The 25,384-nt window shown below is 52.0% G+C and overlaps 7 protein-coding genes across 7 annotated transcripts; 6 read left to right on the top strand and 1 right to left on the bottom strand.

Moving 5' to 3' along the window:
- Positions 1–166: 166 nt before the first annotated feature.
- Positions 167–4,182, top strand: QC764_510070 (uncharacterized protein). Its single transcript, XM_062948260.1, has 2 exons — positions 167–832; positions 981–4,182. The coding sequence occupies exons 1-2, from the start codon at positions 640–642 to the stop codon at positions 3,851–3,853; spliced, it is 3,066 nt and encodes a 1,021-aa protein (XP_062799681.1). The 5' UTR covers positions 167–639; the 3' UTR covers positions 3,854–4,182.
- A 76-nt stretch (positions 4,183–4,258) lies between these two features.
- VPS60 (Vacuolar protein-sorting-associated protein 60) lies at positions 4,259–4,915 on the bottom strand (the record flags this gene model as incomplete). The annotated part of the gene is made up of 1 exon (XM_062948261.1): positions 4,259–4,915. One exon carries the CDS (start codon positions 4,913–4,915, stop codon positions 4,259–4,261), a length of 657 nt encoding a protein of 218 aa, XP_062799682.1.
- Positions 4,916–5,566: 651 nt separating this feature from the next.
- On the top strand, positions 5,567–6,372 carry QC764_0086100 (uncharacterized protein; the record flags this gene model as incomplete). The annotated part of the gene is made up of 2 exons (XM_062940860.1): positions 5,567–6,071; positions 6,092–6,372. 2 exons carry the CDS (start codon positions 5,567–5,569, stop codon positions 6,370–6,372), a joined length of 786 nt encoding a protein of 261 aa, XP_062799683.1.
- Positions 6,373–6,733: 361 nt separating this feature from the next.
- QC764_510082 (uncharacterized protein) lies at positions 6,734–7,676 on the top strand (the record flags this gene model as incomplete). The annotated part of the gene is made up of 3 exons (XM_062948262.1): positions 6,734–6,791; positions 6,965–7,260; positions 7,311–7,676. 3 exons carry the CDS (start codon positions 6,734–6,736, stop codon positions 7,674–7,676), a joined length of 720 nt encoding a protein of 239 aa, XP_062799684.1.
- A 1,458-nt stretch (positions 7,677–9,134) lies between these two features.
- QC764_510090 (uncharacterized protein) lies at positions 9,135–10,935 on the top strand. The gene is made up of 2 exons (XM_062948263.1): positions 9,135–10,431; positions 10,486–10,935. The coding sequence occupies exons 1-2, from the start codon at positions 9,709–9,711 to the stop codon at positions 10,846–10,848; spliced, it is 1,086 nt and encodes a 361-aa protein (XP_062799685.1). The 5' UTR covers positions 9,135–9,708; the 3' UTR covers positions 10,849–10,935.
- Positions 10,936–14,366: 3,431 nt separating this feature from the next.
- On the top strand, positions 14,367–16,176 carry QC764_510100 (uncharacterized protein). Its single transcript, XM_062948264.1, has 3 exons — positions 14,367–14,863; positions 14,923–15,290; positions 15,353–16,176. The coding sequence occupies exons 1-3, from the start codon at positions 14,544–14,546 to the stop codon at positions 15,427–15,429; spliced, it is 765 nt and encodes a 254-aa protein (XP_062799686.1). The 5' UTR covers positions 14,367–14,543; the 3' UTR covers positions 15,430–16,176.
- Positions 16,177–20,940: 4,764 nt separating this feature from the next.
- Positions 20,941–22,847, top strand: QC764_510110 (uncharacterized protein). The gene is made up of 2 exons (XM_062948265.1): positions 20,941–21,724; positions 21,782–22,847. Exons 1-2 carry the CDS (start codon positions 21,583–21,585, stop codon positions 21,853–21,855), a joined length of 216 nt encoding a protein of 71 aa, XP_062799687.1. The 5' UTR covers positions 20,941–21,582; the 3' UTR covers positions 21,856–22,847.
- The last annotated feature ends 2,537 nt before the right edge of the window (positions 22,848–25,384 follow it).

Raw genomic sequence — 25,384 nt, forward strand, 5'->3', positions numbered from 1 at the left:
GGCTCCGTGCTGTTGTTCCATAACTTCAATTTGAGGTGTAAGCGGGGCTAACCGCTTTGAGACCGCAGTAGACCGCCCGGACCACAAAGTATGAAAAGTGGGACCAATCCCCAATGCCGGGTTTGTCAGCGACGCAAGACTTGATGATGTCGATGCCCCAAACATAGAAGGCCTAGCCACTGCTGAAGAAGAGGGAAACAGGTATCTTCGAGTGACACACGACAAAGGAGACTTGTGGAAGCATGCACAGCGCTTGGCTTCTCTCAGCCTGCTCACCAGCTAGAAATCAATCATTGCGGAGGATTCGCTGACCAGCGCAGCGAATCACCAACGGACCCAGCTCTGGAGTAAAGGCACGTTCAGTCGCCATTCCAGCTTCCAGCTCCGCACTGCCCTGTCAGTGGTCTTTGGAGCCTGAACGCAACCACCATTGTCCAGGCACACAACCACAACAACTCCCACTTGCGCATCTCGCTCTCGGACGCATCACAAAACAGAGTCGTCCTTGTGTCTTCGCTTTACCTGCCAACCCGAGGTCGTGTCTGTAGCACCAGGCTCTCGCATTCTAGGAGCGACATACCCCAAACTTTTCCGCCCGCCGACTCCTGGCAGCGCGCTTACTCCGTAGTGTTGCAAATCATGGCTGGTTTCGCTTCCCAGGCCGACGAAGGTTACTCAGAAGACCCCCTGACCGCGATTTCCGCTTCTGCATCCTTCTCCCACAAGACGCGCGACGATTCGGTCTCGGCCCTGAGTTCCTCTCAAGCTGCATCGGATTTCCCGGCATGGATGCTTCAACATATATCTAACCTCTCCATCTCTCGCAAGACCGGTACGTTGCGCTCCAAGCTGTTCCATCAAACAAAGGCTAGTGGCCGCGGCGGGTGGCTGATGCTCCGGTTGCACCCATGCCATGCTTCCCGATGATCCTATGGTTTTGATATTGTGCCGACTCCAACTCTAACCTTGACACCGGACAGAACTTGCGATGGCGCTCTTAAATGACCTTCCTACCTCTGTAATCTCGGAAATAGTAGAACACCTCAACCCCAGACTCAACATCGACTTCATCCGCTACCTGCCCCCCGAGGTGTGCCTCAAAATTCTCAGCTTCCTCGACCCTGTCTCGCTCATCAGCGTTGCGCGCGCATGTAGAACATGGTACGGCCTCGCTTTGGATCGCAAGCTGTGGGAACAGCTGTATTATATGGAGGGCTGGTCTGCAAAACCGAAAGAGATCGCCGCCTGGGAGAAGAGCATCAATGGAGTTCGTCAGGGAGTGTCACGGCGAGTTGACTCGGAAACTGAGGGTCATGCGCATAAGAAGCGCGCCATTACCGTCTCTTCAAACTTCGATGCCGACATGGATAGTGTCATGCTGGACGCGGGAGCAATAAAGCAGGAGCCCGCCGAGATAGACGCGTCAGAAAGCAGTCTGTTTGGCGGACCGACAGGAAGTGCTGACAGTGGTAGCATCTCACGAAGACTGGATGATCTGGAAGGAAAGAGTGTTGGTTCAGGTTCGGGGTCGGCACACAAGAGCGCCTCGCTGGACAAGGGCAAAGGGAGGGCACGCTCACCAGAATCCAGTTCTTCAACGCGATCCAAAAGCAACTTCTTGGACACAGTACTAGCCACGCCCCTATCAAGATTACCGAGATCCACGCTATGGGTTCTGGATGACCACGACCGCAGATATAAGCTTAATTGGAAGCACGTATACACAATGCGCCGACGCCTCGAGTCCAACTGGGACCTAGGAAAATACACAAACTTCCAGCTACCCCATCCTAATTATCCAGAAGAAGGGCATGGGGAATGTATTTACAGTCTGCAGTTTAACCCACAGTATTTAGTCAGCGGCAGTCGAGACCGGACGATCAAGGTGTGGGATTTGGAGACACGGCGCTGCCTCCGCACCTTGTCGCAACATCGCGGGTCGGTTCTCTGCCTGCAGTTTGACTCTGACCCCGAGGAGGACATCATCGTGTCAGGCAGTTCGGACTCGGACGTGATCATTTGGAAGTTCTCGACCGGAAAGGTGATCCAGACACTCAAAACTGCCCACCGGGAATCTGTACTCAACGTCAAGTTTGACAAACGGATCCTGGTCACTTGCTCCAAGGATAAGCTGATCAAGGTCTTCAACCGCCGACCTCTGCGCGCTGGCGACCTTGGATACCGAGAGGTGAGCCCCGTGCCCACCATCATCAACTACGGTTACAACATCGCTATGGCTCCCGAGGACCTCCCACAAACTCCGGCTTGGACTTTGATCGGCGTATTGGAAGGCCATAGTGCGGCCGTCAATGCTGTTCAGATCCACGACCGGGAAATTGTGTCTGCAAGCGGTGACCGCCATATCAAGGTTTGGGATTGGCCGACTCAGACATGCAGCCGCACAATTGTTGGCCATACCAAAGGAATCGCATGCGTTCAGTACGATGGCCGGCGAATTGTCAGCGGTAGCAGTGACCATGAAGTAAAGGTGTTTGACAGGGCGACAGGTCTGGAGGTAGCGAGCCTTCGTGCGCACTCTGCTTTGGTACGGACGGTTCAAGCTGGATTTGGAGATTTGCCCTTCCAGGCCGAAGATGATGCGGAGGCGGCAAAGAAGGTGGATGAGGCTTACTTCAAGGCGCTCGAGGCAGGGCTACTTGACGGCACAAACCGCCCAAAAGCTGGTCGTCGGCAGGGAAATGCAGGATCCAGAAGACCGGAGGACATCTGTGCCTACGGTGCAAAGCTCCCACCTGGAGGCGGAGGGGGCAAATATGGCCGGATCGTCAGTGGCAGTTATGATACTAGTATTATCATCTGGCGCCGAGACAAGGAGGGCATCTGGAAAGACCAGCAGCACCTCAAGCAAGAGGAAGCCGCTGCCGTTGCGGTCAAACTGGGACGGACAACACTTCCCCCGGTGTCGAATTTCCTGGACGCTGCTGCTGCGGCGATCCCTTTACACCCTTCGGTGCGACCGGGTCCCTCGCAACAACCCGGCGGTTCGTCAAGCACGCTCACAGCAAACAATTCCCTACCAACACAGACCGCGAGCGCACCACCAAGCACATCGGCTGGGCCTTCAGTACCGCCTCCGAGACCGGATAGCGAACAAATACGGGCGCTAATTGACGAGGCATTCCAAGCAGGCGCCCAGGCCTTTACACGCGCCATCGGCAACCATCCCATCATCTTGACACAGCGACAGTACATTGAAGGCAAGATCGACCGATTGCAGAACGCTGTCACACGAAGTCAGCTTCGACAAGCCTTTTCTGGTGCTTTGATTAGAGCTCAATTCGAGCAGACCAGGCTACGACGGGAGGCTCAGCGGAACGCGGAAGCGATTGCGGCAGCAACGAACGCACTGGCGGGCCCTTCAACATCTTCACAACAACACAGAAACAATACCGAGCCTGCTCAGGCATCATCATCATCATCGTCATCGGCAGCAGCACCGGCGTTACCGGCAGCTCGACTGTTGACGGCTAGCCAGCAGCAGGCGGCCGTAGCGTATCAGGCACATGCGGAACTGGCTTCTGGGGGACACGGACGTGTGCATCAGGTACAACTCCCTCCTACTCCTTCTTCCACCTCCACCCCCACTGCCCCGGCTCCTCCCCCTATTCCTGTTCAGACAAATCATCACCCTCATCATCACCATCCACACGTTGCCCATCATGCTCCGGTTGAGGGCCACGACGCGGCTAACCCGGCGCGCGTTTTCAAGCTTCAATATGATGCGAGACGGATCATTTGCTGCAGTCAGACGAGTGTGATTGTGGGGTGGGATTTTTGCAATGGGGATAAGGAGTTGGAGCAGGCGGCGCAGTTTTTTGGGCCGGTGGAATAGATGGGGGGATGCAGGAGTGCGAGATCTTTGTTGGAGTTTTTGGAGGAAAATGGGTGCTGCTGTATGGGTCTCAAGAAAGGTGCATGTGTATAGCTTTGTAGTTTGTTCTCAGGAACTTGTTTCTTTCTTTTTTTTTTTTGCCTGATCATTTTTTGGATCGATACATGACGACATTTGGGAGCGGGGGAGTGGTAGCTAATTAGAAGGGGTTTTTTAATCATAGCATTATCCGACCGGGAGATATTCGAGAGAGACCATGATGGCTCTTCAGCAGGTGTGTCTGTGGCAATGGTGGGTGTTGAGCAAAACTTTGTTGTCTTTTTTGCCTATAAAATGTACCATGATCCCCACACTCCATTCCTTGTACACACCCGCGCTCTCTCTCCCATCTTTTTGGCGGAGACCTTAACCAGCAGCCTCCTTGACCTTGCCGGCCTGCCCAGCAACAGGCGGCTCATCGATAAACTCGGGCACCTCGTCCTGCATAAAACTCGGCAGCGAATTCATGTCCCCGCCCATCATCTCCCTTTCCAACTCGACCTCCTGCCCCAAGGCTTCGAGCTCGGCATCCAACTCTGCCTCGTCCACATCTTCGGGAATGTCGTAACTCCTCGCCAGGCTTTCCTGTATCTCATTCCCCACGTCCAGCAGATCCGCCATCTCGTCCTGCAGGCGCTCAATCTTGTCGATGTCGACCTTGCCGTACTCTTTTTTCAGGGCCTTGTTTGTTTGCTTTAGTGCGTCGATGGTGACCATTGTGTTTTTGAGGTTGTCCTGCATTGTCTGGGCCTGCTCCATGTTCCAGACTTGGGACTGGAGCTGGTCGCGCTGAGCTTCGTATTGTTTGCGGCGCTGGAGGACTTTGAGGGCTTTTTGCTTTAGGGCGGTCTTGCCGGGGCCGTCGCGCATTTTGGAGAGCTTGGTTTGGTAGGTTGTTAGCTCGGTGTTGAGGGCGGACAGCTTGACGTCGATGGAGGAGATGCGGGTGTCGAGGGAGGTGATGGCGGTGTTGAGGGTTGGTTTGGGGGCTTTTGGGGCGGGGGTGCCGAAGAGGCGGTTCATTTTGGCGGTTTTTGGACCTGGGAAGGGCTTGGAATTTAGGGGGGAGTCTGTTGTTCGGAAGAAGGGGTTGCGATGGCGATGATCGCAATGGTGGTGGTCGCGATAGTGGTTTGGTGGTTGGGTTTGGAGGGAATGCGACAAGCGATGGTTGGCTGATGACGATGATGGGCAAGGCAGCGATGCTTGGAGGAGCTTGTGTGGGGGTGTTTGTGGGGAAGCGGCTGTTACATAAGCGAGGCTTTCGCTTATCGGACTTTGCTAAGATAGAATGGCGGGCAACGCCAACCCCGATTTGCTGATTGTTTGGTAATCTAGGTATCAAATAGTACTCCCTTTGCTAGGTTTTTAGAATGCCGACGAAGAGTATGGTTGACATCACTAGCGACGATATAAAGGCAAGTACTACCTACCTCAAGTCTTTCATTTCCTCAATATCTTTACTGTATCGATCACTTTCTACTCTAAATTCTTCAAATCGATAATTTGGTACCCAAAGTATCTTAGCCTCGACGACCACACCATCGCTGCAAGATGGCATCCAACACCCTCCTTGTCATCGGTGCGACAGGCCAGCAAGGCGGCGCCGTCGTCAAAGCCCTTCTTGAACTCCCAACACAGACCCACCGCTCCGCATCCTCGCCCTGACCCGAAATGCCCAAGCAGACAGAGCAAAGAAGCTCGCCGTCTCACAAGGGCGTTCTTGAGCTCGCTGAAAGCGACAACTCAAAGCCAAAGCCAGTCTTTAACTCGCTACCCAAGGGGTCAGTCAACAGCATCTTCATCGTCACCACGCCAGCCATGGGCGGCTCCAAGCTCACCGAGGAAGAGCAAGCGCTGCCCTTGGTCGATGCCGCTGTGGAGCACGGGGTCAAGCACATTGTCTTCAACTCTGTTGAGCGCGGCGGTGATGGGAGAAGCTGGGAAAACCCGACCAGTGTCCCACATTTCCTCGCGAAGCACAACATCGAGATTTACCTTCGCGACAAGGCGGAGAAGGAGCAGGGCAAATTCACCTGGACCATTCTTCGACCAGTGGCTTTCCTCGAGAACTTCAAGCCTGGCATGTTTTGCGCGGTATTCACGGCGATGTGGGCGAGCGCCTTGAGTGCGGAGACGAAGCTGCAGCTTATTAGTGTTCGCGATATTGGCAAATTTGGTGCCATAGCACTTACTGAGCCTGCCAAGTGGTCAAAAAGGCTGTTGGTCTTGCGGGCGATGAGTTGACTTTGGATGAGGCTCGGGCGAAGTTTGACAGCGTGACGGGGAAGAAGCTGCCGCAGGCTTGGGGTACCTTTGGAAAGGCAATGCTTTGGGCTATCAAAGAAGTTGGCATTATGTTCCAGTTCTTCGAGGATGAGGGTTACCACGTTGATATTGAGGCGAGGAGGAGGGATGTTCCGGACCTTCAGAACTTTGCGGCGTGGCTCAAAGCGCCGAGCAATGGGTGGGCAAACTGATCACCTCCAATACGGCTTTCTTTCCTCTCAGTTGTTTATGTAGACACTGCGACGCCTACCTAATCAGTCTGTACTAATACCATCCGTAACCTATCGGGACGGCGTGTCTTCCAAGAGTAACCTTTCGTTTGGCAGCTGGGAGTAAGCAAAGAGTCACGATCTACAGTATCCATAGCCAATGTCCAGACCACACTTTGGCTGCCCCTTTCACCGTCACGCCATGGAATACCCAAGATGGCAAAGAGCACATTAGGCAGTCATCCTACTTTAAATTACTCTTTTCCACTCCTTCCCAGGGTAGTGTTTTGCTCGATCTTTTCCTTCCAGCTTAGGTATCATTACAGTTTTCTATTCTCTCAAGATGCCTATCGCAGGGGTTTCGCTCAGCCCGTCCAATCTGGCGTGCTTTGCCACGGAGTGTTTGTACCAAGTGGTGGGGTTTTCTGATGTCGATGCGGCCGTCTAGTTCTCTTCTTGTGTGGCCGAGTTTGGCAGGCCCGTTGTGGTAACTGTGTAGGCTCTTTCCTGCACCTCGCCTCCTGTGTGGATGAAAGATACTAACTTCGGCACATCAGAACGCCCACTGAAATAGCTTTCGCTACCGAAACCACAACGCTCAGTTACATTGACACCGTCCTCTCGCTAACAACGTCCACTTCGACTGTGGAGGAGACGTCGACCATAACCGCAACACAGGAGGAGGTAACCACTGTGTATACAGTCACCAATGTTGCCACCACCACCGCCACCACCACGGCCACTGCCGATCCAACTCCTGAAGGCAAGACGCGGAAGCTCCAGGCCCCGTTTGGACCATTTGGACCATTCGGTCCAGGAAGGCCATTTGGTTCAGGGCGGCCATTTGGTCCAGGGAGGCCGTTTGGTCAGGTTGGTCCATTCGGTCCATTTGGTCCATTTGGCTTGAGGCTCCGCACTAGAACGTAGTCGTCAACTCAAAGCCGCACCACCAGAACGTCGTCACTAAGAATGTCGTCGTCAAGAACGTCGTTATCACCCGAAGTTCCATCAGACAGGGGTCATCAACTCAAAGAAACATTGCGACTTCTACGACGACCGAGACTACTGAGACGGTCACGGCAACTACGTCTTCTGCTCCTGTTTTCTCCGACTACACCGAATACTGGTCCGCCTGCTCGTGCATTGGTGCCGTCGCCGACATCACCGAGACAGTCACCGCTGAGATCGCTGAGACCTCTATGTCAATGATCTCTGCAACAGCTAGCAACACCATTTCCTTCACTTCTGTGTTTGTTGTGGACAAAACCGTCACCACAACTGATTAGCCGCTCGTGACTGTGTCCACCGCGCCAACCCTCCTCACCAACAGCAGGACTACAACAACCACCACGACCACTGTTTAGCCAGTCCAAAGGATCAATGTGGTTGGGGTTGGAGGCATCTATTCAGCCCGGTACCTCTCTGGCTCCGACAACAGCTATATAAGCTCGGCTGCCAACTTAGCTGGTGCAACTAATATTTGTACCGCCCTGGTGAACAGCCTCTGTTGGCCGCCGACCCTACAACAATGGCTTGTCTCAATCACAATAGTCAAGGTACCAACGAATGTAACTTAAAAATTGCATACTGCGGAACTATCTGATGCCCATCTAGTTTCTCCGTATATTTCGACCTGGACTGTTGACTTCCAGACGGTCCTCGGTCCTCACCTTATTGGTCCGTCCTGGACTGTGGACCGTGAGCCCCGCCGCGGGCCCCGGTCCCAATCGTATTGGTTCTCTAATGATTGGCTGCGGGCGCCCAGCACCCCGCACACTGTCTGACCTGCTTGTTGGCTTACTGCGACAACAGCCCCGAGGGGATCCTGACGCCAAAAAATGCACCTCATCACGAATGCGCGGGAGGTGTTCCGGAGTAATCAATGGGTGTGAGCGAAGTAGAATGGGCGACACCTTCCGGCCTCCGTTGCTGCCGTCGTTTGTAGGTCGTTACGGAGACGGTGGTGGTCCGGGAACGCGAACGGGATCTTGTTCGGCAAAACATCGGGCGAGCGACGTACTAAACCCGCTGAGTCATCATTTACTCCTGCAATTCCCAAGATTTTGTCCTGAAATCTCTCCTCCTGTACTCACTCAATCAATCAACACCACTATTCACCTTTGCATGGTCTAACTTCACTGCCCTCTTGCCTGTATACTTCTGAATAAAACATATTGCAAAATGAGTCAATGTAGGAGAGAGAGGATTCTATACCACGCTTTGAAAGATAGTTGATAGCCGTCGAGGGGTGTCCATCAATAACATGTGAAGAGCCTTTGGTACGCCTATGTTTTCAAGCTAAAAAGCCGCATGTCAATTATTACTATTAGTGTTGGTTACAGTGGTTCGTCATATCATCTCTGTCCTCAAAGAAGACTGCAGCAGTCCCATGTATCTACCTACCTACACAGGACCGTTTAAGCTACATCCTTCATTGGGTTTGGGCTTTGGTTTTGCTCCAGTTTAATTTAACTGCCGACCTTGTAGACATCAAAGTGCGAGGTCGAAGTTAAAAGGCATGACTTTTGGGGAGTGGTAAGATGCTCGATTAGTGATCTACCGATATTCTCTGGACCCCGAAATTTCTTTTCCTTCCTTTAAGATATACAGATTGCACAAAAAGTATCACATATGACCATAACCAACTGCAAACTCGGGATCCCGTCCGCTCTTCCCTAGATAGGCAGTTGAGTGCCGAATTAGTACTCAAGTGGGTGACCACTGGGGAATTCTCGGTGTTGTATGTTTTAAAGGTGATTCCATCACTTTTACCAGTGGCAACTCTTTTTCTTTTTTTCTTCCTTAACAATATTGTAATTTTGTCCTGGAGAACCCTTTCAGGATGTCTGCATTACGGTGAACTTCCCAATTGACGAATCAACCCCGACCCCTCATCTCCTCGCGTTCGCTTCTTTTTCTCGCTTCTGGTTGAGCTGCATGTCAGGGTAGTATTGCACGGCGACCTGTTACTAAAACATCTCCAGCGGACCTAAATTTCAATAGTGGCCTCCTCCCCTCTCTCTTTCCCTGAGTTTGGCTAACTATGACCCTGGGCGCATAAGAATAGGGCAGGCAACCATTACAAGCACTTGGCGACTCGCCTCATAGGGCGACAGGGCTCTCGCACTCGGTAGCGTGGGTCCCATGGACGGATGCTATGTAGGGTTCGGAATAGGAGATGAGGCTGTTCAGCATCACAGGTGAGGTTGCTTTGTATATTAAAGCCAAACTTCACTCCAATGCTGTTGAGTCCTGTCTCTTTTCCACCCTCACCCACGCCCGCGTCTTCAACTTCCCGTCATCAACTCCATCGGCATCATGAAGGTCTCTCTCGGCTCTGTGCTCCTTGGAGCGCTGCTTGCCAGCACACCCGCTGAGGTTGTGGCCCATCCTGGCCATCCCAGTACGTGCGTGGTCACCACCAAGCGCAAGGAGTTCCGAACCTTGTCCAACGTCCAAAAGCTCAACTTCCTGGCCTCGGTCAAGTGCCTCATGAACCGCCCCCCTGCCCTTTCAGCCACATACCCAGCCTCGACATCACGATGGACCGATTTCCTCCTCGTTCACCAAGCAAATACCCCTTTTGTTCACTGGGTGGGCCAGTTCCTCCCCTGGCATCGTGCGTTCCTTCAGGACTTTGAGGATGCCCTCCGCAATGAGTGCGGTCTTATCGGCGGCATCCCCTACTGGAACCCGGCCCTTGACTTCGCCAATCTCACCGCATCACCAGTGCTGTCTGGCCCTCTATCCTTTGGTGGGAACGGTGTTGGTCCCGTAGTCGTCCCGCCAGGAGGCCAATCCAGCGATGGCAACTGCGTCATTGATGGCTTCTTCGGCAACGTCAGCGTCCGGGTTGCCCAGGGTCCTCCTCCGGGCCAGGTTGCAGACCGGTGCCTCCTGCGCTACATCCGCCAGGACTTTGCCTCCTACTGGATGAACCCCAGCCATGTTGCTACAGTTTTGGCTCAGCCTGACTACGCAACTTTTGCGCCTCTCATTGAGGGTGATATGATCCCTCCTGATGTTTTCCCTACCATGGGCGTAAGTCTTTGCTTCGAATACACACCAGGACTCGTAGCTCACACTCTCTGACAGATTCACACTGGTGGCCACGCTACTATGGGTGGTGACATGTCTGACATGTTCACCTCTAACTCTGACCCCATCTTCTACCCTTTCCACGCCAACATTGACCGTCTCTGGGCCAAATGGCAGGCTGCCAACCCCACTGCTCGTCAGTACGACATCTCGAATCCCATTGCTCCACGCGGTGTTATTCAGATGTGGCCCAACCCTCCTGCCGGCAATGTTACGCTTGACTATCAGCTCTCGCCACTCAAGGTGGGCGGCTCTTCGACTGTCACCACGGTTGGCCAGATCATGAATACCAAGGGCAAGGGGGTGCCGTCTGCGCCTGGGAAGCCTAATGGGGTTTTGTGCTATGAGTATGTTGAATAAGATGTTATGTTAGCTTGGCGTGTAGTAAAGGAATAGAAATTTGAGGACACCTATCTGGTGCTCTCCTTTCAGCAGAACTCGTGTTTGCTACGCTGTGTCGTAGCTTTGAAGTTGTGCTTTTTGCTTTTCTATATCTGCTAGGCTTTGTTGGAAGAGGAGCTAGAAGGGGGTGTTTTGCCGCTGTGATGACTTTAGGGGATGATGTCGATTCCAAAGAGAATAAATCTATTCGGGATTTTTTTAAGCTGATTCGAGACGGGTATAAAGCTAATGTGACTCTACTTCCACTCCCTCACACGCCTCCACGCTTCAACACTGTGCAGTCTCACACTGAAGTATGAGTTCCCTCTCTAGGTCTCTGCTTCATGGCACTGGCTGCTTGAATCCTATTCCATGGAAGATTGAGCCAAAGTAACGGTCCAAAGTGTCTTTCGAGAGCTGTTGCTTGTCCTCTTTCAGGCTATCCTTGTTCGACTGCGTGTTGCTGTTCGGGCTAAGAGATGTATAGTCAGTGAAAGCCAGCAGTTTGGCGCAATGAAGCGGGGTCGTATCAATGATCCGAATCAGAATAGGATTACCCACCAGGTGATAAACCCCCTCTTGAAAGACTGGCTATTTTGATTGGGGACTGATTCGATATGTTGGGGGGGCTTGGTGTGGCCAGTATGAGTACCTGGGGTAATGGGAACAAAGACATCCTTGTCATTGATCTCGAACGAATATAGCAGGCGAAAGTCTTGTGCGGGCAGTGGGTCAGTTCTTCATTTTTTCAAGACTTACACAAGAAGGCGGAGACCATTCAGGGGTACATAGGGTATATAACAATAGTTGACCTGACCGAAGTATGATATACTGATCCGCTGTGGCCTTGGGGGTCTTGGTTACGGTTCTCGCAACCAGGTGTCAGCATGCCTGTCTCTCTTTGTAAATATACCTAGAGATAATAGCCCTCTATCTAGCCCGAGCGGATTGGGAATACACCTCCGTGTCACGTACTCTAATTTCTGCCTATTTGATAGTACCTACCAGATTCCTTGCTCTGGCAGAATATAATGGGATGCAAGCTGAGCTATCTAGTGTGACTCATAACGATCAATCCAGCCTTGGACAACATAGCTCAGGATAATAAATACTGCACAAATGTACATGTACAGAACGAATATGATTCCCTGTTTACATTTATTCAATGAATCCCGCATGATTCCGTGGCCCCATGGAGCCTCATACTTCGTATCAAAATCAGTCGCACCTTGCACGCATGCAAAGGTCTGCGCCACATAGCACTCTATTGGTAAAAAGGACCCCATGAGTCCAGCCCTGGGGAATCAAAAACGCACATTCTTGCATGCGCCAACATTACACCGCTGGACGCCAGACCAATACCTCCTGCAGGAAAGAGGCTGCCAGGGAATCATAGGGGAACCAGAGAGGAAATCTGTGCGGCACACCTGCTTGGGTCAACCAGATTATTGCATACTTGTGGAATGATTTTCTGCAAGACAGTCTCTATTTACGGTCAACGGGGGCATAGTTCGTATTAGACACGCCATCTCAGTCACAGTGACGGGTAAGATGTCTAAGAGCAGTTATGGTGTCCCTGAGAAATTACAAGTGCTTGCAAATGCTAAGCTTTTCCAGTACTTTTATAGCACGGGGAGGCCATTGGCTCACTCAACAAAACCCACTTCAGCCCGGTCAGTCATCAAACTTTTCTGCCTAGATACCTTCCTAGAGATCGGCGTTTAGGGATCGGTTTGACACATAGAGGCTTGAGGTACGGACAGGAAGACAGGCTTGGCCACTGCGGAACTTGAAGTCTTGGGTTCATGACACAACTGAGTTAAGATGTCTAAGTATAAAGCCCCTCCGTTCTGACTAGGCCTGGTAACATCATTCTCATGCTTCAAGTTTCTCTCCAACTCTTTTCTTGCACTCAATACATCAACCATACCTTATATTCACTCTTTAGGGACACCGTTGCACCTGCTGAAGTTGCAGCGGAGGTCCTGCGTGAAACCACAATCTGCCAGTAGATCTTGACCCTTTTTACTCAGAATTACATTTTGTCGTTGCTGTTAGGAAGCCAGCCAACTGAACCATCGCTAGCAAACCACCACCTGCACGATGGGGATTGTTTGGCTCTCGAAACCCCTTTTAGCACCAGACGGCCGCAGTCATGGGCACAACCGCAACTTGGACACCAAGAGGCACGGGTTACGACTACAGCGATTGCGTCGACCCGGCGACTACTACCGACAACGTCGACCTCGGCGCGTTGGAAGGGTACCACATGTTATCTGTGCGACCTGCCCAAAGCATTTGCAAACACCAAGGATTTCAAGAACCACTTTGGCGCAGTGCACCTTGATCGTCGAGACTTTAGATGCGCAGGGTGCCTGAGTACATTCAAGATCAACTCAAACTGCAACAGACATATTCGAACTGCTCTCAATTGTCAGGAACGTGGCGCCATCGTCGAAAATCTACACAACCCACGATCGGGGTTTCCTCGAATGGGTTTCCCCCTCACGCTTTCCCTGTCAGCATTTGATATATCTCACCTCAACTCAAACATTCGGCATCCTCTTTGGTCGAGGCATGAAAGAACAGGAGAGGGGATATCATGTGCTGGCATGTGTCCTTTCTGCTTGGTTGGGAATGGACGGTCCTGTCTTGGGCGAATGACACCGGTGTCTTGAAACCAACAAGGCGCGATTGAAGATGGCAGGGGGCTGCTAATTCTCGTTGCGCTTATTTCTTCTGTCTCTGTCTTCTCTTTGCACGCGGCCTTCTTACAGCAGGGTCATGGTTGCTGACCTGCGAATTTGGTTTTGAAAAGCTTTACCCTGTACTTAATCACTATTTCGGAATTTAGTTGATGTTGGCTTTAAGCCCTTTGGCAGGCATTTTCTTTGCCTTTCCTTTGCTTCTTTGCTCTCTTTTTCTTGCCTTTTGCTCACGGCCCGGGCTTGCATCACCACATGTATTTCTAGCCACTTCACCTCTCATTCCGGTAGATTTATACATCATCTTCATCTTCACACCGTTGAACTTTTGCATTTCAGTTGGTTGCTTTCACTCTTCTCTGGATTTGAACGTTTCTTCCCTGTAAGGTTAGATGAGATCGAATAGATTCACCTAAGGTACCCTAGTTTCTATACTTGGCGTACCTACCATATTTCGCAATCCGCCACCAACTTCGTCATAGTCAGTGAGTGTTTTCGGGCTGACTTTATTCTCGGGAAAGGAAAATGAAGAGTTCAACTCCCCTACAGCGGTTAAAGTCACTCCCTGCATTTGGATTGGTGATGATCAATATAAAAACCGCAGTATCGGCGGCTAGTATAGCCATCCGTATTTAACCAGCACCATACCCATCGGGCCGGAGATATTTTGCTTCATGCCCAAACACAATACCAGCCGCATGGCGCCAGAGTGCCGGTTATCCCAGGTTTGTGTAGATGAGTTCTGATGATCCATGCTACCCTGATCTGCTGACAGCCCTGCTCTCCCTTCCACAATCACCATCCATATTCTCGCGACGGTATTCCGTTCGCCCCCTACATGACCCGAAAAAGAGCAGTATTTGAGTGTTCTGGGAAGGAATAACTCGATATAACTTCCCCATCCCCACTCGTGTGACATACACCCATTTCCTTTACACCAGTATCTGCTTCTGCATCTTCCTAGTCAATATGCTCGCAGAAACCCTCACCACGGGGCTGCTGCTCATTACGAGCGCCAGCGCCCTCCCAGTGATGAGCCCACTGGAGTACGTCAAGCGAGCCGTCAACCCCGGCGTCGTCATCAACAAATGCAGCCAGCCCAACATGCTGGCACTTGCCTACGACGACGGTCCATACACATACACCTCTCAGCTCGTCGACATCCTCGACAGAGGCGGCGCCAAAGCCACCTTCTTCTGGTGCGGTACTCTGTACGGATGTATCTACCGCCAAGAAGCCGCCGTCAAGAAGGCATTTGCCTCTGGCCATCAAGTTGCCTCTCACTCATGGTACAGTACTCCCCTTTCCACCTCACCCGTCCATCATCAGTCTAACAACCTGCCACCAGGTCCCACAACAGAATGGGCTCCATGAACGCCAACCAAATCCGCACTGAAATGACCCGTGTCGAAGACGCCCTCGTCAACATGGTCGGCGTCAAGCCGGCCTACATGCGGCCTCCTTATCTCGACACCGGCGGCCAGTTCTTGAACACGATGAAGACGATGAACTACAAGGTCATCACCAACGACATTGATTCCGGAGACTGGAACAACGTCAGCCCCCAGCAAGCCCAGCAGCGGTTTCAGCAGGCGGGTGCCCGTGGCAATGGGCATATTCCCCTCATGCATGAGGTGTATCCCGGAACGGTTAACACGCTGACGCCGTGGTTGATCAACTGGGCGAACCAGAATAACTTGAAGCTTGTTACTGTTGGTAAGTTGTTTTGACGAAGAAGAGTCAAGGTTTTGACAGTGTGCTGACTGAGATGGAAATAGCTGAGTGCGTTGGTGATCCAGAGGGCTCATATCAGCCTGGTAATTGGACTGCAAAGGTTGGGCCGTACAACTGCTAAAGCAAGTGTGTTGGACTGGTCATGTTCAGGGGTAAGGTCACCTTTCCAGGGAACTTGCTTCCCAAGACAACACGCATGTAGCCACCAAATGCAAACACCTCAACCAAGGGGTCTCTCCTCACAGAAAAAACTGCAGTCATATCCCAACTGCCAATCCCACTACCAATAGCGTACCGATAACACAAGAACCTCAACGCTGGGAACTCGGCCCGAGGCTCATGCAACCGTCATCCTGACACACCTGCAGCAGCCAAGATACCCGTCACACCGAGGCTTGGCTACCACTTCGGAAAAGAGTGAGGCTGTCAAAGATAACTCTGCATCTTTAGCCTCTTGTCAATCCTGCCACACATCCTTTCGCAAGTCTAGCATCATTCCCAGGGTCACAATGAGGCCCTCACCAACACCACAGTGCCAGTACCTGACAAGCCATACCTGCATGACTAGACCTCAACTACCGCCGTCACTGCGCCATCGACTAGCCACATAGCCGTTACAACTCCAACGTCCCGATAATGCACCTCTAGGTTGCTAAGTTGTCGTCCTGTCCCTGCCTTGTTTTGTCAGCTCTTCTGCAGTAGCCTATCCTATTTGGAGCTTGTGTCTCTTCTCATCCAAGCTCATGATATCTCCAACCAAAGCAATCGACTGCCCATTATTAAGGCTTGTTGCTGTTTGCAACCTAAGCTCTGACCTGAATCCAATCTTTTCATCAGTCAATGTCCTGAACTCTACTCCGTAGCATCCATCACAATTCCAGCACCAAGCACCAAAGCATCAAGCACCAAGCACCAAAGCATCAACCACCAAGCATCAAGCATCAACCACCAAGCACCAAGCCTCACACTCCACCCCAACGCCCAGCCTTTCTTTCCAACAACAACCGTTCCACAAACCCACTCTTCAACCACATGGGAAAGTGGAAACAGCGGAAGATGCCCATCCACAGCGGAGCTACGGTCCAGAACCTCTTCTGAACCAAAAAAATAAAAAATAAAAAAAATAAAAAAAAAACCCCCGCCAAACGGGAAGGGTGGAACCCATCATCATGAACAATACATATGCAGCACCATCTAGCTGCCACCGCAAACTCCCAAGCGCTAGCCAAAATGTCGACATGTTCCATCGGCTTTTCGTCCCTTTTGAGCTCTTCCCCCCCTCCTTTCTCAGCTTGGTCGTGTGGGTAGGCATGCAGCAGCACCCTTATTACCCACCGACGACGCTTTCCCCATCCGCGTTAGTATTGCGAGTGAAACTCCTTAGGTAATAAATTCCACGACGGCTCACCGGGACGTTTCGACGGCACATTTTCCCAACCAACCCATCATGAAACAGGTCCAGAGAAAACAAAAAAATGGTGATAATCGCGAGCGAGTGCGAGTCCCGCTGAATGCTTCCTTCCCAACCCCTCCCGACATCGGCTTTGCGCTGTTTTATTCTTACGTCTTTGACAAGAGACCGATAATGTCGGCCATTCTTCCGTTTCAAGTGAACATAACGGCAGCTTCGGATTTTAGACCACGACCAGAAAACCAAGTAAGAATCAGACCGCGGCCCGATGGTTTGGAAGGCACGCCCATCCATCCTTCCCTCCCGCCCATTCCAAGCGAGGGCTTGGCTCGTATTATTACCGAGACATGAGGTGCCGGTAGCGGGTAGGATTGAAAGGATGGCTGTGGTGTTTTGGGAAATCGACAGATGTCATCCTACACACGTGAGCGGGACACGATGCGGAAGGTGCTCTTCTCGGCCTCAGAAGTGACCGATGTCCGACACAGGCCGCCGGCGTGCGGTCAATGCCAGAAGAGGGCCGGCGCCCGTGCCAAGCCGGAGAGGTGGGGAACTGATATAGCTCGGCGCCGTGATGATGTCCCGCCGGTGTCTGAGCTGATACAGCTTGTTGTATCCCAACAAACTACGGGATCCACACAGCTTCATCAGATTCCAGTTCAAACCCTTCTCCTTCAGCGCGATGATGCAAACCAACCTGATCTCCGCGAATAGACCGAAACACCCACAGCACAACAATCCGACACCATCTCCCAATATGGTGTAACAAGCGTTAGTGTCGGTCGCAAGCGCCCTACTGCTGCGCTAACAGCTGGGCTTAATAAGAAACAAGGCCCCCCCTCAAAGATGTTTCGCTTCCCGCAAGTGAAGCCCAATGAAGCGATATTGAACCAGGAGAACTAAGGCCGCCCCAAGACGTCCACGATTGTGAGTGAGACATTCCAGAAGGGTTCTAACGCTGGCCGGGGAGGTGGTGTCGGGGGGCCGAACCGGCATGCCACACTTCTTCTCGGCCGCAGATCTGGCTCCCAATTGGTTCAAATCTGCGCGCCACGAAAAGGAGACATCCTTGAGGTCGGAGCGGACTCCGGTGGGATGAAGCCAACCAGGAGCGAGGAAAGTCGCGACCAGAAAACGCGTTGATGAAGTGCTGGAATTTTCGGTGAACGTGCTGAGATTCGGGAAGAACTTTGGAGGTAGCTGGGACTTCTTGATGGCTCCTGTTCTTTTCAATCCTCTTGTCCCTCCTGTTCCATTATCAACGGGTTTGCATAATGTGATCTCTGGGCGATCCTTGCCAACAGCTTCAATGTATCAAAAGGGCCAGACGGAAGGTTCTTTCCCGCCATGATCCCGCCATTCTTCAGGTACAACTCGGCATGACTATTCTGGATATCGATTCGATGTCATGTCGCTTTCGCTCACTTTCTTATTGCTGATGCAGGTCGACGAATATGGAAGTCGACCTGAATGCTGGCGTGGTGAAAAGCGGGCCAAGACCACCAGCAACCTTTAGCTTGCCCCAGTTCCATGCCGGCGGTGTCTGGAATCAAGTTTCGTCGGTCCAATTGGCCAGCCCTTCGTTCAGGGTTTGATAAGTTGACATAGCCTCATCAGCTCGTGACATCAGCAAAGGTGCCGGCATGTCTTCGAGGTATGTAATGCATCACGACAACACGACATCGCGACCATGCACCACACCAACGCGCCGGGGAGACGACTTCTGCGACCTAAAGGAGGCCGTTCTCTTATCGGGTTCGGCCCTTGCGGCATGCTCGTCAAGCGATAACACTTACATACGGCGCAGCAGCATTACAGAATCAACTTGCCACATGTACCTCGTCATGTCCAGCAATGGTATCTGGAGGAAATGATGTTAGTCCCCAAGTCCTGAATCCAGCTATAGCAATAGCATGCTGATCAGAGACCACTAGGTCAAAGCAACAGGTACGGAGTATACCAGCGTCGGTGGCATGATAGCACGCCTAACCCAATCTCAGCTGAGGGAACGGAACTATCGTGAAGCCAAGGGTCCCGGTGACATGGATTCGGTAATTTAGTTTAGTGCCGCACCGTGGAATATCTTTCAGGAAGGGATAGCAGCTTGGCTCGAGGCTTGCATGTCAAAGGTTTGGGTGCTGATAAATGATAAAAATACTCGTCAGAAAAGAGCCTCAGCGTTGCAGGGCAGCCTCGACAATGTCTTGGTACTGCAGAAGAGATAGAATGCGGTAGCCGAAGATAAAGTGAAAACGAGCATGAGGAAAATCGACTGACATCTGGAGTGCCGAATCGCCGAGGACAACGGTGATACGAAGGAAGCTCGGCAGGGCCATTCGGATGGGCCGAAGATTGACCATGTCGGCGTCGATCGTACAAGTGAACCATCAAGGTGCTGAGCGACAAGAGATCCTTCCCTTTGCGGTGATCTTGATTATCCATAAGCACCGGGCTCAGAGTCTAGGCCATTGCGGGTGTGGAGGACGATGAGGATTTGCAAACAAGATCACCTGCCATATTGAGAAGCTTGTTGTTGATAGCAGACGAAAGGTGAAGTTGAAAGCTTCTCTCGGTGAAGCTATCAGAAAACGGCCGCGTCGGGGACGGTGTCGCAGGATGGTGGTATCTTCGGCTCTTTTCGCTGGTGAAGCCGAAAAACCCCACATAGCACCGGGACCTGCCCAATCTGGGGCATTGGGCAGTGGAAGCGGAGCTGGTGGGATGAAGCTCTGGCGATTCATGAGACAGACGCAGGCGATGACTCGCGTGATTTGTGTCCTTTCAGAAGCAGGTGAAGCTTCCACTGCTTCTAAAAAGCTTCCAAAGTGGGCTCTGACAACTTGGCCAGGTAAATGCCTGCAGAGCGAGGCAATTTTCCACGTGTTCTGGCAAGCCCAAGCAATGAAGCTTTGACATATCGATTGCTTTTTCTCCACCATTGGGCCAGACGCTCCGAGACCCCTTCACTGCCTCAACCAGCACGTTCCTTGTGAACAGAGGAGTTCGTCTCGTTTTTTTCTTCGACACCGAATGGCCTTTTCGGGGTTTCGGCATCAGTGGCATGTGAAGAGGGACTTCAGCTTGTTTATTGTCGGAGTTGCGGTGCGAGTGACAGCGACAATGCGACCGAAGGAACCTGGACGGACGAGCCCTGGGGAAAACTTGTCATTTCATCAGTTCCATGTTCCCAACCTGGAGAACGAAGCATTCGGTTACGACGGAGATCCAGAGGGAGCAAATCCATGGGTCTGTGTGCCAGACACATCAGATGAATCTAGGAGAATAATAATTATGGCAGGGCCTCTGTTGACCGGTGTGGGTCAAACGGTCGTGCAGAGGAGGAGTGAGCGCGGTCAGCGGCCAGCGCGCTCGCTCACCTGAACGGAATCTCCGCTGTCCCGAAACATTGGTGATTTTGGTGCATTGGCACATCGCGGAAGAGCCCTATGGAGGAAGGTGCACCGAAGTACCGAGTAAAGCCTTTTTGCCCCATGGTTTCGCACCCTGACAGCTGTCGCGATGTTGCAATGTCGCAACCGATATTGGCGACAGACGCACAACACGGCAGACACCACGTGCTCGAGTACTGGTGCGCTCCTCGACGCTCGCGCCTCTCGCCTGTGCTTAGGCTTGTACAAATAGCGGTTGCGAAACAGGCGCTGATTCGCTATGCCTGGTTCTTGGAAGTTGTTGTGGCTTTTCTGATTTCTCTACGGCATTACGAGAGTGCCCCAGGTGACCGGTGAAGTCGATATGAGTATCGAGAGATCGAGACAAGAGACAAGAGACAAGAGATGGCAATGGAACAGCCCAGCAGCTCAATAGCTCACAGCAGGAATGCGCGGAGGAGGTCTGCCCGAGGGATGATGGTTGATACTAATGATGGGCAAATAAATGATGGTTGGGCTGGTACGCTGGCACTGCTGCTGGTTGATGGTGAGCCAAACTGGGGTGAGGATACTGCGGCAATCGGTAGTGGGTACCTCAGCCAAGCCCCTCAACGCCTCAGGTCCCGACCGTTCTGGCTCTCCCGCCCTCCGTTTCCACCTCAGCACCGCACCTCAGCTGTTCGTTCCTCTCCTTCTCTCCGAGGCATCACGGCCGGTACCTGCCTTTACCTCCATACCTGTGTTCAGGTACTTACTACCTGCCCGCTTCTGCTGCCAGCATACCTATCTATCCGTAACATCAAACATATCATTTGCTCCTCCTGAGCGGTTTCTGAGACGGATGTGGCTCGACTTCTTTGCACCAGCATTGCAAAAGATGCCGCTTTAGGTTTAGGGAAGATATCGCCATGAACGAGACAACCAATTCGAGTATGGCTTGTCTCAGTTTCTCTCCATTGGGAACCTCCAAAAGAACGCTGCCGGATTTTCTTCCAAGCTTCCATTTCCCACCAGGGTAGCCCTGCCCCCGCTTCTCTCACACCCCTCTCGGCCCGGCTCAATTGCTGGCTCCTGTCCTCTTGTCCCCCCTGTCTCCTGAGGACTGGTAACTCTAGGTAGCTCCCCTGTCCTAGCTCTGTTGCATCCTCCACTGAAGCTAGCGTCTCCAATAGTGCATATTTCCCGACCCCTACCTCACCACACACCCAGGCTTCGAGTATGCATGGTCGATAGCATGGGTTCCCGGTCTCGCTCTCCAGCTTGACAGCTCTCCTGCGGCTTCTATATCTACTGTACTCCTCTCGACATTCCACGATACTATCTTGACTTTCGATCCCACCTCACTCCCAACATCTACGAGCTCACTGATTTCCACATCGAGACCAAGACTCTACACCACAAGATCCTCAGCCACCTCAGCTTTGTCTTTCACCTCCGTCCACCACCTCAACCAACCACCAACAACTCAGTCAAAATGTGCGACTACACTCAACGCGAATACTCATGCGGTCACTTCCGCTGGATCGCCTCCAAATGGTGCCGGGATTACACTCTCACTCACAAGAGATGCCAACCCAACGTCACACACTTTGAGTACCGAGCAGAGGAGGTCTGTGGTATGTCTTCATCATTTCACTCTTTTTCCAGACCACTATCTAACACATCTTCAACAGGGGAGTGCAAACCAAAGACCTACCCCCCGTGGGAGCACATGATCAAGCGCTCCAACAAGCAGACCCTCTACTAAATAACCCTCAACAACTCTACCTACCCATTTTCCTTTTGTCATTTATACCTAGAATACAACGACAAACAAACCCACGACTACAAGGAGTGAAGGGAACAGAAGGTGGAAGAAGGATTACATCAGGCCATCAACGACACGCCAAAGAAGAGAGATTTGCGAAGCTCAACAGGGCTTTGCCGAAGCGACACCTGGACGGGTTTACGCTACGCCAGGACATCACAGCACGCCACCTTCGCCTTCCAATAGGCCGAAAAGCACACAGCAGAGTCCCACAAACCGGGAGACACAGCAATCCAGAAGCCCAACAGCCCGGCCCACCAACACCACCACCACCACCACACACCTACCTATCACGTCACACCAAATCCTCCGGCTGTTGTGATGTGCTGGTTTGTGCTGTGCTGTGCTGTTGTGCTGTGCTCCCCTCAACAAGCCCACTACATCAAAAGTGGTATTTTCCGTCAGCCGCCCAACGCCAAAAAGCCAAATAAGCCGACACTTCTCCACCGACACAACAAACCACGCTACCAAGCCTGATGTCACCGTCACACTCGCCTCTTGTCCGGTTTTTTTTCTGTGGCAGGAACACACATTACTCTGTACTCATCAAGGTGCCCACTTCACGACCAACACGACCACCACCGCCGCCGCCGAATAACAACACATCATCACTCCACAGGGGGTTCTAGCCCTCTGCATTGTACGATCATCACCACAAACAAATTTGTCGTTTCTTGAGTGTCCTTTTTCACCACGTCTTTTTTTCTTTTCCCTTTTTGTCATATGTTCATGGGCTACACGAGCAAGCGAGGCGCTTGACTTTTTCAGGGCTAAGGGACGCTGGAGTTTCCACACATACCATTGGTCCATATCTTTTTTTTTTTTTTGGAAGGAAATACTATTACACGGGATAGCAAGAGAGGGAGAGAGGTGTTTTTGTATATACATTGGAACCGGGACAATTTGGGACTATGGGCTACCACAACACCGCACACGCACACAAAATTCTCCGTTAAAGAGAGAAAGAAAATCAGTTTATTGTTTTGTTTTTTTGTTTTTTTATCATCTTTTCATGGGAGAAAAGAGTTTGCTTTCTCCCTATTGCAAAAAATAAATAAAGAAATGTCATCATACGCACTTTGTTCCTCATCCATCCCTTGGTATTGTTCCTGATCGCCCTTTCGCAACGTCACATTTGACGTAGGTACAATTGATATCAGAAGCCTAGGTACCTACTTTCGTCCGCCTCACATGTCTCTCTTCTCGGCCCTGATCATCAAAAAAAGACATCGCGAAATGTGGGGTGGATAACCACAAGCTTGACATCAGGGCATCGTCATCCCGCAAGATTACGCCGTACCATTGGGTTCAAAAACGGAAACAAATCTTGATCATCATCAGGTTCCAGGCCCGCAAGCAAACAAAAAGATTGCCGCATAGGCCAAAATGTTTTGCGGATATACATCTTTGGAAAGGCCTTTTGAGCAAACAATTCCAACAACAGCAGCCCAACCGGAGAACCACGCGCACACAAAAAAATTCAGAGGCCGATGAGAGAGGCCATCGCGCGCGCCTCGGCACTTTCCCATCTACCGTAACTTAGCTCCGGTCAACACTACCCCTAGGTAGGTAGGCAGGTACTCAACTGCATCACTTGCCTTATTTACTTCCACCAAAGATGACTGCCCAAAAAAAGCGAAACATCTTCCCAGAATGCTGCACGTGGTCAGCATCAGTTTCCCCTTCTCACCAAATCTCTCTCTTGTCTGTGATGAGAACATCAAAGAGAATGTCGTGTGACAAGTTTCGCTCTCAAGTCCAGCCAAAAGACAGACTCGAGATCGTTGACAGGGGGTCCCCCCAACTAACCAAAAGAGGTCAGCCGCGAAAAACAAGGGCCCCGCCATGCTGGGAATGACGGCGGAAGTCGTGCGGGTGTGGGTGGGTGAGCGGAATTGGGGGAGGGAAGAGGGGATCATCCATTCGCCCTCCTCCACTTCTTGTGGTTGGTTTCTGATGACCGAGACAGAGAGAGAGACAAGAAGCAAAAAAGCCCGGCATTTGTCTAGTGTATACCTACAACAAAATACCTTGCTGACCTTCATCATTGTCAAGGCGGCACAGAGGCGCGGCAACTACTTACTTGGGTGGTGTATCGATACCTCATGGTCGTTGTTGCCAGTTGGTGGTAAAGCTGCGAGGTCCGTTTTACCGCCAATGCCGCGTCAAAGAAAATCAACACAATGCGTTCATCAACGGGGGGGAGCCATCGAACCCCCCACATTTTCGCTTGTGGCAGCAGCCCCGGTTTTGCAACTGGCAGACCGGTCAACCAGACACCCAGACCTTGCGCCCTCCACACCACGACACTGCCCTGCACCACCATCCGTCAACAGATCAGACCGCCGCGCAACGCCAAAATAATGCGGTTTTGCTGGTCCGGGGACCCAGCTTGTAGGCCCGTGGTGGTGGTGACACAGCTCCCGGACTGGCTGGCAGAAGAACTTTGGTGTGGTCGACAGATCAGATTCCGCTTCACCGGACGCAGGTATGTTTGTGACCGGTACCACAATGGGCACAGAAGAGTGTTGTCTTTGACGACCTTGACATCGGTATTTTGGGGACTTCGATACAGAGTCTCGAGCTTCCGAGCAGGCTCGCAAGTTACACTTGGTATTTGCTGTGCCTCCCGGGGAGCTGGCTGCAGCTAGGATGTTTACAGTTGGGCAACAACTTGATTGGGGGTTCGACGGCAAGCAGCAGCATGCGAGGGGGGGTAGGGGGGGTGATATGGAGTGATTGTCCATTCGGTTCCAGTCAGATGGGAGGGCATAGGCAAGCTGCCAACAACTATTGACGCCCGATCAACCTCTGATTCTTCAGCTGTCAAACTTCCAATTCTGCACCTTCTGGCCAATTCATGCTACCCCCATCAAGTCCAGGTTGCGAGTCGGGTGTGGATTGGCGAATGAGGTGCCATGGAGACGACAGGATGGTATGGTTTCCGGGGACCGGCGTACGCTCTGCCTTGGAAAAGCAGTCTTGGAACAGGCGCAAAGACCATGAGACAAGGCCCGAAGCCACGATCGGGATCTGGGAATCGTATTTGGCGTTGCGGCCGCAAAAAAGATGGCGGGATGCAATGCCAAGTCACCTTGCACATTAATCATCTGGCTGCATCTTCCAGCTTCGGCCCGCGACAAAGCCCTGAAGCATCTCTCGTCTCTGTTCGCGGATATGCTCAGTGTCTGTCGACTCAGGCACCATGCGCGCGGCGGGTACCAGTTGCACGGCACCTGCTTTTGCCTGGCAGATCCAGACTTGGCTCGAGGTCGATTCCATGCAGCCACAGGCTGGGCCAACTATTGGCCAGCACTTTTTTCTCTTTTCGGCTGTCAACGATCGGGAAAGCATGGCTTTTGCAGTAGGAATGTCGAGCCGAGACATGATGATGTGGACGGGAGGGCGCCTCACACCGGACCTCGAAATTTTCGTAGACTGGCTTCTGTATGGCCTCTCGAGTTAGCAA

The sequence above is a fragment of the Podospora pseudoanserina genome, chromosome 5 (genome assembly GCF_035222485.1).
Source record: "Podospora pseudoanserina strain CBS 124.78 chromosome 5, whole genome shotgun sequence".
NCBI lineage: Eukaryota > Fungi > Ascomycota > Sordariomycetes > Sordariales > Podosporaceae > Podospora > Podospora pseudoanserina.